General features: G+C 43.6%; 1 protein-coding gene and 1 long non-coding RNA gene across 2 annotated transcripts in view; one reads left to right on the top strand and one right to left on the bottom strand.

Annotated features, from left to right (window-relative positions):
* Window positions 1–316: 316 nt before the first annotated feature.
* On the bottom strand, window positions 317–6,745 carry LOC107693575 (cell wall protein DAN4-like; the record flags this gene model as incomplete). Its single annotated transcript, XM_016493018.1, has 8 exons — window positions 6,724–6,745; window positions 6,307–6,424; window positions 5,455–5,525; window positions 4,202–4,418; window positions 2,193–2,263; window positions 1,857–2,033; window positions 686–915; window positions 317–406 (listed from the first exon to the last, which is right to left on the bottom strand). Coding segments are annotated over exons 1-8 (996 nt in total), but the record flags the coding sequence as incomplete, so codon positions are not given.
* Window positions 6,746–6,803: 58 nt separating this feature from the next.
* LOC107693577 (uncharacterized) overlaps window positions 6,804–11,867 on the top strand; it is a 7,650-nt gene continuing 2,586 nt past the window's right edge. The window contains exon 1 of the long non-coding RNA XR_001634772.1: window positions 6,804–6,929. This is a non-coding gene — a long non-coding RNA (uncharacterized LOC107693577). The remainder of the gene's footprint in view (window positions 6,930–11,867) is intronic.

The following is an 11,867-nucleotide window of genomic DNA, read 5'->3' as shown; positions in this document are numbered from 1 at the left end:
AAATTGTTGACACTGATTCTATAATTGAGGATGTTGAAAGGGTGGTTGTGATAGCTAATGCTGTTGTTGCATCAGTATTTGTTGACGTGTCAGGCAGAGTTGTGGTTGGTGAATCAGATGTTCTTGAAGTTGGTGCTACGGTCAAAGATCTTGGAAGGTTGGTTGTGGAAGTCACAGTCATTGTTGCATCGATTTTTGTTGTGGTGTCAGACAGAGTTGTGTTTGCTGCATCAGTTGTTGATGCTGGTGCTATAGTTGAGGATGTTGGAGGGGTGGTTGTGGAAGTCAAAGTTGTTGTTGCATCAATTGATGTTGTGGTGTCAGACAGATTTGTGGTTGCTGCATCAGTTGTTGATGCTGGTGCTATAGTTAAGGATGTTGGAGGGGTGGTTGTGAAAGCCAAAGTTGTTGTTGCATCAGTAGTTGTTGTGGTGTCAGGCACAGTTGTGGTGGAAGCATCAGTTGTTGATGCTGGTGCTATTGTTGAAGATTTATGAGGGGTGGTTGTGGAAGCCAACGTTGTTGTTGCATCAGTAGTTGTTTTGGTGTCAGACATAGTTGTGGTTGTTGAATCAGTTGTTGATGATAGAGGGGTGGCTGTGGAATCCAAAGTTTTTGTTGCATCACTAGTATTTGTGGTGTCAGGCATAGTTGTTGTTGGTTCACTAGTCGTCGATGTTGGTACTCTAGCTGAGGATGTTGGAGGGGTGGTTGTGGAAGGCAAAGTTGTTGTTGAATCAATAGTTGTTGTGGTGTCAGGCGTACTTGTGGTTGCTTCATCAGATGTTGTTAACACTAGTGCAATAGTTGAGGATTTTGTAGGGGAGGCTGTGGATGCCAAAGTTGTTGTTGCATCAGTAGTTGTTGTGCTGTCAGACAGAGCTGTGGCTGATGCATCAGTTGTGGATGCTGGTGCTATTGTTAAGGATGTTTGAGGGGTGGTTGTGGAAGGCAAATTTGTTGTTGCATCAGTAGTTGTTGTGGTGACAGACAGAGTTGTGGTTGTTGAATCAGTTGTTGATGATAGATAGGTGGCTGTGGAACCCAAAGTTGTTGTTGCATCACTAGTTTTTGTGGTGTCAGGCATAGTTGTTGTTGCTGCATCAGTTGTTGATGCTGTTGCTACAGTTGAGGATGTTGGAGCGGTGGTTGTGGAAGTCAAAGTTGTTGTTGCTTCAGTATTTGATGTGGTGTCAGGCATACTTGTGGTTTCTGCATCTGATGTTGTAGACACTGTTGCTATAGTTGAGGATGGTGTAGGGGAGGTTGTGGATGCCAAAGTTGTTGTTGCATCAGTAGTTGTTGTGCTGTCAGACAGAGCTGTGGCTGATGCATCAGTTGTGGATGCTGGTGCTATTGTTAAGGATGTTTGAGGGGTGGTTGTGGAAGGCAAATTTGTTGTTGCATCAGTAGTTGTTGTGGTGACAGACAGAGTTGTGGTTGTTGAATCAGTTGTTGATGATAGATAGGTGGCTGTGGAACCCAAAGTTGTTGTTGCATCACTAGTTTTTGTGGTGTCAGGCATAGTTGTTGGTTCATTATTCTTCGATATTGATACTTTAACACTAGTGCAATAGTTGAGGATTTTGTAGGGGAGGCTGTGGATGCCAAAGTTGTTGTTGCATCAGTAGTTGTTGTGGTGACAGACAGAGTTGTGGTTGTTGAATCAGTTGTTGATGATAGATAGGTGGCTGTGGAACCCAAAGTTGTTGTTGCATCACTAGTTTTTGTGGTGTCAGGCATAGTTGTTGGTTCATTAGTCTTCGATATTGATACTGTAGCTGGGGATGTTGGAGGGATGGTTGTGGAAGTCAAAGTTGTTGTTGCATCAATAGTTGTTGTGGTGTCAGGCAGACTAGTGGTTGCTGCATCTGATGTTGTTGACACTGGTGCTAAAGTTGAGGATGTTGTAGGGGAGCTTATGGAAGCCAAAGCTGTTGTTGCATTAGAAGTTGTTGTGCTGTCAGACAGAGTTGTGCTTGATGCATCAGTTGTTGATGCTGATGCTATTGTTGAGGATGTTTGTGGGGTGGCTGCGGAACCCAAAGTTGTTGTTGCGTCATTAGTTTTTGTGGTGTCAGGCATAGTTGTTGTTGGTTCATTTGTCGTCGATGTTGGTCTTGTAGCAGAGGATGTTGGAGGAGTGGTTGTTGAAGTCAAAGTTGTTGTTGCATCAATAGTTGTTGTGGTGTCAGGCATACTTGTGGTTGCTGCATCGGATGTTGTTGACACTGTTGCTACAGTTGAGGATGTTGTAGGGGAGCTTGTGGATGCCAAAGTTGTTGTTGTGTCAGTAGTTGTTGTGGTGTCAGAAAGAGTTGTAGTTGATGCATCAGTTGCTGATGTTAGATGGGTGGTTGTGGAATCCAAAGTTGTTGTTGCATCACTAGATTCTGCGGTGTCAGGCATAGTTGTTGTTGATGTATTAGTTGTTGATGTTGGTACAGTAGCTGAAGATATTTGAGGGGTTGTGGTGGAAGTCAAAGTTGTTGTTGCACGAACTGTTGTTGTGGTGTCAGACAGAGCTGTGGTTGCTGCATCTGTTGCTGATGCTGGTTCTATAGTTGAGGATGTTGGAGCAGTGGTTGTGAAATCCAAAGTTGTTGTTGCATCAATAGTTGTTATGGTGTTAGTCACAGTTGTGGTTGATGCATCAGTTGTTGATGCTGGTGCTATTGTTGAGGATGTTTGAGGGGCGGTTGTGGAAGCCAAAGCTGTTGATTCATCAGTAGCTGTTGTGGTGTTAGACAGAGTTGTGGTTGTTGTATCAGTTGTTGATGTTAGAGGGGTGGCTGTGGAATTCAAAGTTGTTTTTGCATCAGGAGTTTTTGTGGTGTCAGGCATACTTGTGGTTGCTGCATCAGTTGTTGATGCTGGTGCTATAGTTGAGGATGTTGGAGGGGTGGTTGTGGAAGTCAAAGTTGTTGTTGTATCAATTGTTGCTGTGGTGACAGACAGAGTTGTCATTGCTGCATCAGTTGTTGATGCTGGTGCTATAGTTGAAGATGCTTGAGGTGAGGGTGTGGTAGCCAAAGGTATTGTTGCATCAGTAGTTGTTGTGGTGTCAGACACAGTTGTATCAGTTGTTGATGCTGGCGCTATTGTTGAGGTAGTTTGAGGGGTGGTGGTGGAAGCCAAAGTTGTTTTTGCATCAGTAGTTTTTGTGGTGTCAGGCATAGTTGTTGTTGGTTCATTAGTCGACGATGTTGATACTGTAGCTGAGGATGTTGGATGGGTGGTTGTGGAATCCAAAGTTGTTGTTGCATCACTAGTTTCTGTGGTGTCAGGCATAGTTGTTGTTGGTATATTAGTTGATGATGTTGGTACTGTAGCTGAAGATTTTGGAGGGGTGGTTGCAGATGTCAAAGTCATTGTTGCATCAATTGATGTTGTGGTGTCAGGCACAGTTGTGGTTGATGCATCAGTTGTTGATGCTGGTGCTATTGTGGAGGATGTTTGAGGGGTGGTTGTGGAAGCCAAATCTGTTATTGAATGAGTAGTTGTTGTGGTGTCAGACAGAGTTGTGTTTGTTGCATCAGTTGTTGATGTTAGAGGGGTGGGTGTGGAATCCAAAGTTGTTGTTGCATCAGTAGTTTTTGTGTTGTCAGGCACAGTTGTTGTTGGTTCATTAGTCGTCGATGTTGGTACTGTAGCTGAGGATGTTGGAGCGGTGTTTGTGGAAGTCAAAGTTGTCAAAGTTGTTGTTGCATCACTAGTTTCTGTGGTGTCAGGCATGGTTGTTGTTGGTCCATTAGTTGTTGATGTTGGTCCTGTAGCTGAAAATGTTGGAGGGGTTGTTGTGGAAGTCAAAGTCATTGTTGCATCAATTGTTGACACTGATGCTATAATTGAGGATGTTGAAAGGGTGGTTTTTATAGCTAATGCTGTTGTTAAATCAGTAGTTGTTGAAGTGTCAGGCAGAGTTGTTGTTGGTGAATCAGATGTTGTTGAAGTTGGTGCTACAGTCAAAGATGTTGGAAGGTTGGTTGAGGAAGTCACAGTCATTTTTGCATCAATTTTTGTTGTAGTGTCAGACAGAGTTGTGGTTGCTGCATCAGTTGTTGACGCTGGTGCTATAGTTGAGGATGTTGGAGGGGTGGTTGTGGAAGCCAAAGTTGTTGTTGCATCAATTGTTTTTGTGGTGTCAGGCATAGTTGTTGTTGGTTCATTAGTCATCGATGTTGGTACTGTAGCTGAAGACGTTGGAGGGGTGGATGAGGAAGTCAAAGTTGTTGTTGTATCAGTAGTGGTTGTGGTGTCAGGCATACTTGTAGTTGCTGTATCTGATGTTGTTGACACTGGTGCTATAGTTGAGGATGTTGTAGGGGAGATTGTGGATGCCAAAGTTGTTGTTGCATCAGTAGATGATGTGCTGTCAGACAGAGTTGTAGTTGATGCATCAGTTGTGGATGCTGGTGCTATTGTTGAGGATGTTTGAGGGGTGGTTGGGGAAGCCAAAGTTGTTGTTGCATCAGTAGTTGTTATGGTGACAGACAGAGTTGTGGTTGATGCATCAGTTGTTGATGCTGGTGCTATTGTTGAGGATATTTGTGGGGTGGTTGTGGAAGCCAAAGTTGTTGTTGCATCAGTAGTTTTTGTGGTGTCAGTCATAGTTGTTGTTGGTTCATTAGTCATAGATGTTGGTACTGTAGCTGAGGATGTTGGAAGGGTGGTTGTGGAAGTCAAAGTCATTGTTGCATCAATTGTTGTAGTGGTGTCAGACAGAATTGTGGATGCTGCATCAGTTGTTGATGATAGAGGGGTGGCTATGGAATCCAAAGTAGTTGTTGCATCAGTAATTTCTGTCGTGTCAGGCATAGTTGTTGTTAGTCCATTAGTTGTTGATGTTAGAGGGATGGTTGTGGAATCTAAAATTGTTGTTGCATCAGTAGTTTCTGTGATGTCAGGCATAGTTGTTGTTGATGCATCAGTTGTTGATGTTAGAGGGGTGGTTGTGGAATCTAAAATTGTTGTTGCATCAGTAGTTTCAGTGGTGTCAGGCATAGTTGTTGTTGGTTCGTTAGTCTTCGATGTTGGTACTGTAGCTGAGGAGGTTGGAGGGGTGGTTGTGGAAGTCAAAGTTGTTGTTGTATCAGTAGTTGTTGTGCTGTCAGACAGAGTTGTGGTTGATGCATCAGTTGTTGATGCTGGTGCTATAGATGAGGATGTTTGAGGGGTGGTTGTGGAAGCCAAAGTTGTAGTTGCATCAGTAATTTCTGTGATGTCAGGCACAGTTGTTGTTGCTGCATCAGTTGTTGATGTTAGAGGGGTGGTTGTGGAATCTAAAGTTGTTGTTGCATCAGTAGTTTCTGTGGTGTCAGGCATAGTTGTTGTTCGGTCATTAGTCGTCGATGTTGGTACTGTAGCTGAGGATGTTGGAGGGGTGGTTGTGGAAGTCAAAGTTGTTGTTGCATCAATAGTTGTTGTGGTGTCAGGCATACTTGTGGTTGTTGCGTCTGATGTTGTTGACACTGGTGCTATAGTTGAGGATGTTGTAGGGAATGTTGTGGATGACAAAATTGTTGCTGCATCAGTAGTTGTTGTGCTCTCAAAAAGTGATGTGGTTAATACATCAGTTGTTGATGCTGGTGCTATTGTTGAGGGTGGATGGTTGTGGAAGTCAAAGTTGTTGTTGCATCAATAGTTGTTGTGGTGTCAGGCATAGTTGTTGTTGGTTCATTAGTCGACGATGTTGGTACTGTAGCTGAGAATGTTGGATGGGTGGTTGTCGAATCCAAAGTTGTTGTTGCATCACTAGTTTCTGTGGTGTCAGGCATAGTTGTTGTTGGTATATTAGTTGATGATGTTGGTACTGTAGCTGAAGATTTTGGAGGGGTGGTTGCAGATGTCAAAGTCATTGTTGCATCAATTGATGTTGTGGTGTCAGGCACAGTTGTGGTTGATGCATCAGTTGTTGATGCAGATGATATAGATGAGGATGTTTGAGGGGTGGTTCTGGAAGCCAAAGTTGTTGTTGTATCGGTAGTTGTTGTGGTGTCAGACAGAGTTATAGTTGATGCATCAGTTGTTGATGTTAGAGGGGTGGTTGTGGAATCCAAAGTTGTTGTTGCATCACTAAATTCTGTGGTGTCAGGCATAGTTGTTGTTGATGTATTAGTTGTTGTTGTTGGTACAGTAGATGAAGATGTTTGAGGGGTGGTGGTGGAAGCCAAAGTTGTTGTTGTATCAGTAGTTGTTGTGCTGTCAGACAGAGTTGTGTTTGTTGAATCAGTTTTTGATGATAGATAGGTGGCTGTTGTTGTTGAAGTCAAAGTTGTTGCATCAATTGTTTTTGTGGTGTCAGACAGAGTTATGGTTGCTGCATCAGTTGTTGATGCTGGTGCTATAGTTGAGAATGTTGGAGGGGTGGTTGTGGAATTCAAAGTTCTTGTTGCACCAATTGTTGTTGTGGTGTCAGACAGAGCTGTGGTTGTTGCATCAGTTGTTGATGCTGGTGCTATTGTTGAGGATATTTGAGGGGTGGTTGTGGAAGCCAAAGCTGTTGTTTCATCAGTAGCTGTTGTGGTGTCAGACAGAGTTGTGATGTGTTGTGGTGATATAGTTAAGGATGTTGGAGGGGTGGTTGTTGAAGTCAAAGTTGTTGTTGCATCAATTGTTGTTGTGGTGTCAGACAGAGTTGTGGTTGATGCATCAGTTGTTGATGATGCTGCAGTTGTTAAGGATGTTTGAGGGGTGGTTTTGCCAAAGTTGTTGTTGCATCACTAGTTTCTGTGGTGTCAGGCATTGTTGTTGTTGGTCCATTAGTTGTTGATGTTGGTACTGTAGCTGAAGATGTTGGAGGGGTGATTGTGGAAGTCAAAGTCTTTGTTACATCAATTGTTTTTGTGGTGTCAGACAGAGTTGTGGTTGCTGCATCAGTTGTTGACGCTGGTGCTACAGTTGAGGATGTTGGAGGGGTGGTTGTGGAAGTCAAAGTTGTTGTTCTATCAATTGTTGTTGTGGTGACAGACAGAGTTGTCATTGCTGCATCAGTTGTTGATGCTGGTGCTATAGTTGTAGATGCTTGAGGTGTGGGTGTGGTAGCCAAAACTGTTGTTGCATCAGTAGGTGTTCTGGTGTCAGACACAGTTGTGGTTGTTGCATAAGTTGTTAACACTGGTGCTTCCGTTGAGGATGCTGTAGGAGAGATTGTGGAAGACAAAGTTGTTGTTGCATCAATATTTGTTGTGGTTCCAGAGAGAGTTGTTGTTGCTGCATGAGTTGTTGTTGACATTAGTGCCACAGTTGAAGATGTTGAAAGGGTGGTTGTGGTGGCAAATGTTGCTGTTACATCAATACTTGCTGTTGCATCAATACTTGTTGTGGTGTCTGGCATAGTTGTGGTTGATGAATCAGTTGTTGATGCTGGTGCTATTGTTGAGGGTGCTTGAGGGGTGGTTGTGGAAACCAAAGTTGTTGTTGCATCAGTAGTTGTTGAGGTGTCAGTCAGAGTTGTAGTTGATGCATCAGTTGGTGATGTTAGAGGGGTGGTTGTGGAACCCAAAGTTGTTGTTGCATCACTAGTTTCTGTGGAGTCAGGCATGGTTGTTGTTGGTCCATTGATTGTTGACGTTGGTCCTGTAGCTGAAGATATTGGAGGGGTGGTTGTGAAAGCCAAAGTTGTTGTTGCATCAGTAGTTGTTGTGGTGTCAGGCACAGTTGTGGTGGAAGCATCAGTTGCTGATGCTGGTGCTATTGTTGAAGATTTATGAGGGGTGGTTGTGGCAGCCAACGTTGTTGTTGCATCAGTAGTTGTTTTGGTGTCAGACATAGTTGTGGTTGCTGAATCAGTTGTTGATGATAGAGGGGTGGCTGTGGAATCCAAAGTTTTTGTTGCATCACTAGTATTTGTGGTGTCAGGCATAGTTGTTGTTGGTTCACTACTCGTCGATGTTGGTACTGTAGCTGAGGATGTTGGAGGGGTGGTTGTGGAAGGCAAAGTTGTTGTTGCATCAATAGTTTTTGTGGTGTCAGGCGTACTTGTGGTTGCTTCATCAGATGTTATTAACACTAGTGCAATAGTTGAGGATTTTGTAGGGGAAGTTGTTGCATCAATTGTTGTTGTGGTGTCAGACAAAGTTGTGGTTGATGCATCAGTTTTTGATGCTGGTGCTATAGTTGAGGATGATTGAGGGGTGGCTGTGGAAGTGAAAGTTGTTGTTGCATCAGTAGTTTTTCTGCTGTCAGACAGAGTTGTGGTTGATGCATCAGTTGTGGATGCTGGTGCTATTGTTAAGGATGTTTGAGGGCTGGTTCTGGAAGGCAAATTTCTTGTTGCATCAGTAGTTTTTGTGGTGACAGACAGAGTTTTGGTGTCAGACAGAGTTATGGTTGTTGAATCAGTTCTTGGAGCGGTGTTTGTGGAAGTCAAAGTTGTTGTTGCATCAATACTTGTTGTGATGTCTGGCATAGTTGTGGTTGATGAATCAGTTGTTGATGCTGGTGCTATTGTTGAGGGTGTTTGAGGGGTGGTTGTGGAAGCCAAAGTTGTTGTTGCATCAGTAGTTGTTGAGGTGTCAGTCAGAGTTGTGGTTGATGCATCAGTTGGTGATGCTGGTTCTATAGTTGAGGATGTTGGAGCAGTGCTTGCGAAAGCCAAAGTTGTTGTTGCATCAATAGTTGTTGTGGTGTTAGACATTGTGGTGTCAGACAAAGTTGTGGTTGATGCATCAGTTTTTGATGCTGGTGCTATAGTTGAGGATGATTGAGGGGTGGCTGTGGAAGTGAAAGTTGTTGTTGCATCAGTAGTTTTTGTGGTATCAGGCATAGTTGTTGTTGGTTCATTAGTCTTCGATATTGATACTGTAGCTGGGGATGTTGGAGGGGTGGTTGTGGAACTCAAAGTTGTTGTTGCATCAATAGTTGTTGTGGTGTCAGGCATAGTTGTTGTTGGTTCATTAGTCTTCGATATTGATACTGTAGCTGGGGATGTTGGAGGGGTGGTTGTGGAAGTCAAAGTTGTTGTATCAATTGTTGTTGTGGTGTCAGACAGAGTTATGGTTGCTGCATCAGTTGTTGATGCTGGTGCTATAGTTGAGCATGTTGGACGGGTGGTTGTGGAAGTCAAAGTTGTTGTATCAATTGTTGTTGTGGTGTCAGACAGAGTTATGGTTGCTGCATCAGTTGTTGATGCTGGTGCTATAGTTGAGCATGTTGGACGGGTGGTTGTGGAAGTCAAAGTTGTTGTATCAATTGTTGTTGTGGTGTCAGACAGAGTTATGGTTGCTGCATCAGTTGTTGATGCTGGTGCTATAGTTGAGCATGTTGGACGGGTGGTTGTGGAAGTCAAAGTTGTTGTATCAATTGTTGTTGTGGTGTCAGACAGAGTTATGGTTGCTGCATCAGTTGTTGATGCTGGTGCTATAGTTGAGCATGTTGGACGGGTGGTTGTGGAAGTCAAAGTTGTTGTATCAATTGTTGTTGTGGTGTCAGACAGAGCTGTGGTTGCTGCATCAGTTGCTGATGCTGGTTCTATCGTTGAGGATGTTGGAGCAGTGGTTGTGAAAGCCAAAGTTGGAGGGGTGGTTGTGGAAGTCAAAGTTGTTGCATCAATTGTTGTTGTGGTGTCAGACAAAGTTGTGGTTGATGCATCAGTTTTTGATGTTAGAGGTGTGGAAGTGGAATCCAAAGTTGTTGTTGCATCACTAGTTTCTGTGGTGTCAGGCATTGTTGTTGTTGGTCCATTAGTTGTTGATGTTGGTGCTATAGTTGAGGATGTTGGAGCAGTGGTTGTGAAAGCCAACGTTGTTGTTGCATCAGTGGTTGTTGTGCTGTCAGACAGAGTTGTGGTTGTTGTATCAGTTGTTGATGTTAGAGGGGTGGCTGAGGAATTCAAAGTTGTTTTTGCATCAGTACTTTTTGTGCTGTCAGGCATAGTTGTGGTTGCTGTATCAGTTGTTGATGCTGTTGCTACAGTTGAGGATGTTGGAGGGGTGGTTGTGGAAGTCAGAGTTGTTGTTTTATCAATTGTTGCTGTGGTGACAGACAGAGTTGTCATTGCGGCATCCGTTGTTGATGCTGGTGCTATAGTTGAGGATGTTGGAGGGGTGGTTGTGGAAGTCAAAGTTGTTGTTGCATCAATTGTTGTTGTGGTGTCAGACACAGTTGTGGTTGTTGCATCCGATGTTAACACTGCTGCTTCAGTTGAGGATGTTGTAGGAGAGATTTTGGAAGCCAAAGTTGTTGTTGCATCAGTAGTTGTTGTGGTTCCAGAGAGAGTTGTTGTTGCTGCATCAGTTGTTGTTGACATTGGTGCCACAGTTGAAGATGTTGAAAGGGTGGTTGTGGTGGCAAATGTTGCTGTTGCATCAATACTTCTTGTGATGTCTGGCATAGTTGTGGTTGATGAATAAGTTGTTGATGCTGGTGCTATTGTTGAGGGTGTTTGAGGGGTTGTTGTGGAAGCCAAAGTTCTTGTTGCATCAGTAGTTGTTGAGATGTCAGTCAGAGTTGTGGTTGATGCATCAGTTGGTGATGTTAGAGGGGTGTTTGTGGAACCAAAAGTTTTTGTTGCATTACTAGTTTCTGTGGTGTCAGGCATGGTTGTTGTTGGTCCATTAGTTGTTGATGTTGGTCCTGTAGCTGAAAATGTTGGAGGGGTGGTTGTGGAAGTCAAAGTCATTGTTGCATCGATTGTTGATACTGATGCTATAATTGAGGATGTTGAAAGGGTGGTTGTAATAGCTAATGCTGTTGTTGCATCAGTAGTTGTTGAGGTGTCAGGCAGAGTTGTGGTTGGTGAATCAGATGTTGTTGAAGTTGGTGCTACAGTCAAAGATGTTGGAAGGTTGGTTGTGGAAGTCACAATCATTGTTGCATCAATTTTTGTTGTGGTGTCAGACAGAGTTGTGGTTGCTGCATCAGTTGTTGATGCTGGTGCTATAGTTGAGGATGTTGGAGGGGTGGTTGTGGAAGTCAAAGTTGTTGTTGCATCAATTGATGTTGTGGTGTCAGACCGATTTGTGGTTGCTGCATCAGTTGTTGATGCTGGTGCTATAGTTGAGGATGTTGGAGGGGTGGTTGTGGAAATCAAAGTTGTTGTTGCATCAATTGATGTTGTGGTGTCAGACCGATTTGTGGTTGCTGCATCAGTTGTTGATGCTGGTGCTATAGTTGAGGATGTTGGAGCAGTGGTTGTGAAAGCCAAAGTTGTTGTTGCATCAATTGATGTTGTGGTGTCAGACCGATTTGTGGTTGCTGCATCAGTTGTTGATGCTGGTGCTATAGTTGAGGATGTTGGAGCAGTGGTTGTGAAAGCCAAAGTTGTTGTTGCATCAGTAGTTGTTGTGGTGTCAGGCACAGTTGTGGTGGAAGCATCAGTTTTTGATGCTGGTGCTTTTTTTGAAGATTTATGAGGGGTGGTAGTGGAAGCCAACATTGTTTTTGCATCAGTAGTTGTTTTGGTGTCAGACAGAGTTGTGGTTGTTGAATCAGTTGTTGATGATAGTGGGGTGGCTGTGGAATCCAAAGTTTTTGTTGCATCACTAGTATTTGTGGTGTCAGGCATAGTTGTTGTTGGTTCATTTGTCGTCAATGTTGGTACTGTAGCTGAGGATGTTGGAGGGGTGGTTGTGGAAGGCAAAGTTGTTGTTGCATCAATAGTTGTTGTGGTGTCAGGCGTACTTGTGGTTGCTTCATCAGATGTTATTAACACTAGTGCAATAGTTGAGGATTTTGTAGGGGAGGCTGTGGATGCCAAAGTTGTTGTTGCATCAGTAGTTGTTGTGCTGTCAGACAGAGTTGTAGTTGATGCATCAGTTGTGGATGCTGGTGCTATTGTTGAGGATGTTTGAGGGGTGGTTGGGGAAGCCAAAGTTGTTGTTGCATCAGTAGTTGTTATGGTGACAGACAGAGTTGTGGTTGATGAT

Source organism: Sinocyclocheilus anshuiensis, unplaced genomic scaffold (genome assembly GCF_001515605.1).
Source record: "Sinocyclocheilus anshuiensis isolate Anshui unplaced genomic scaffold, SAMN03320099.WGS_v1.1 scaffold1834, whole genome shotgun sequence".
In the NCBI taxonomy this organism is placed as follows: domain Eukaryota; kingdom Metazoa; phylum Chordata; class Actinopteri; order Cypriniformes; family Cyprinidae; genus Sinocyclocheilus; species Sinocyclocheilus anshuiensis.
Note: the sequence above shows the minus strand (reverse complement) of the source record. Positions and strands in the feature narration are given on the sequence as shown.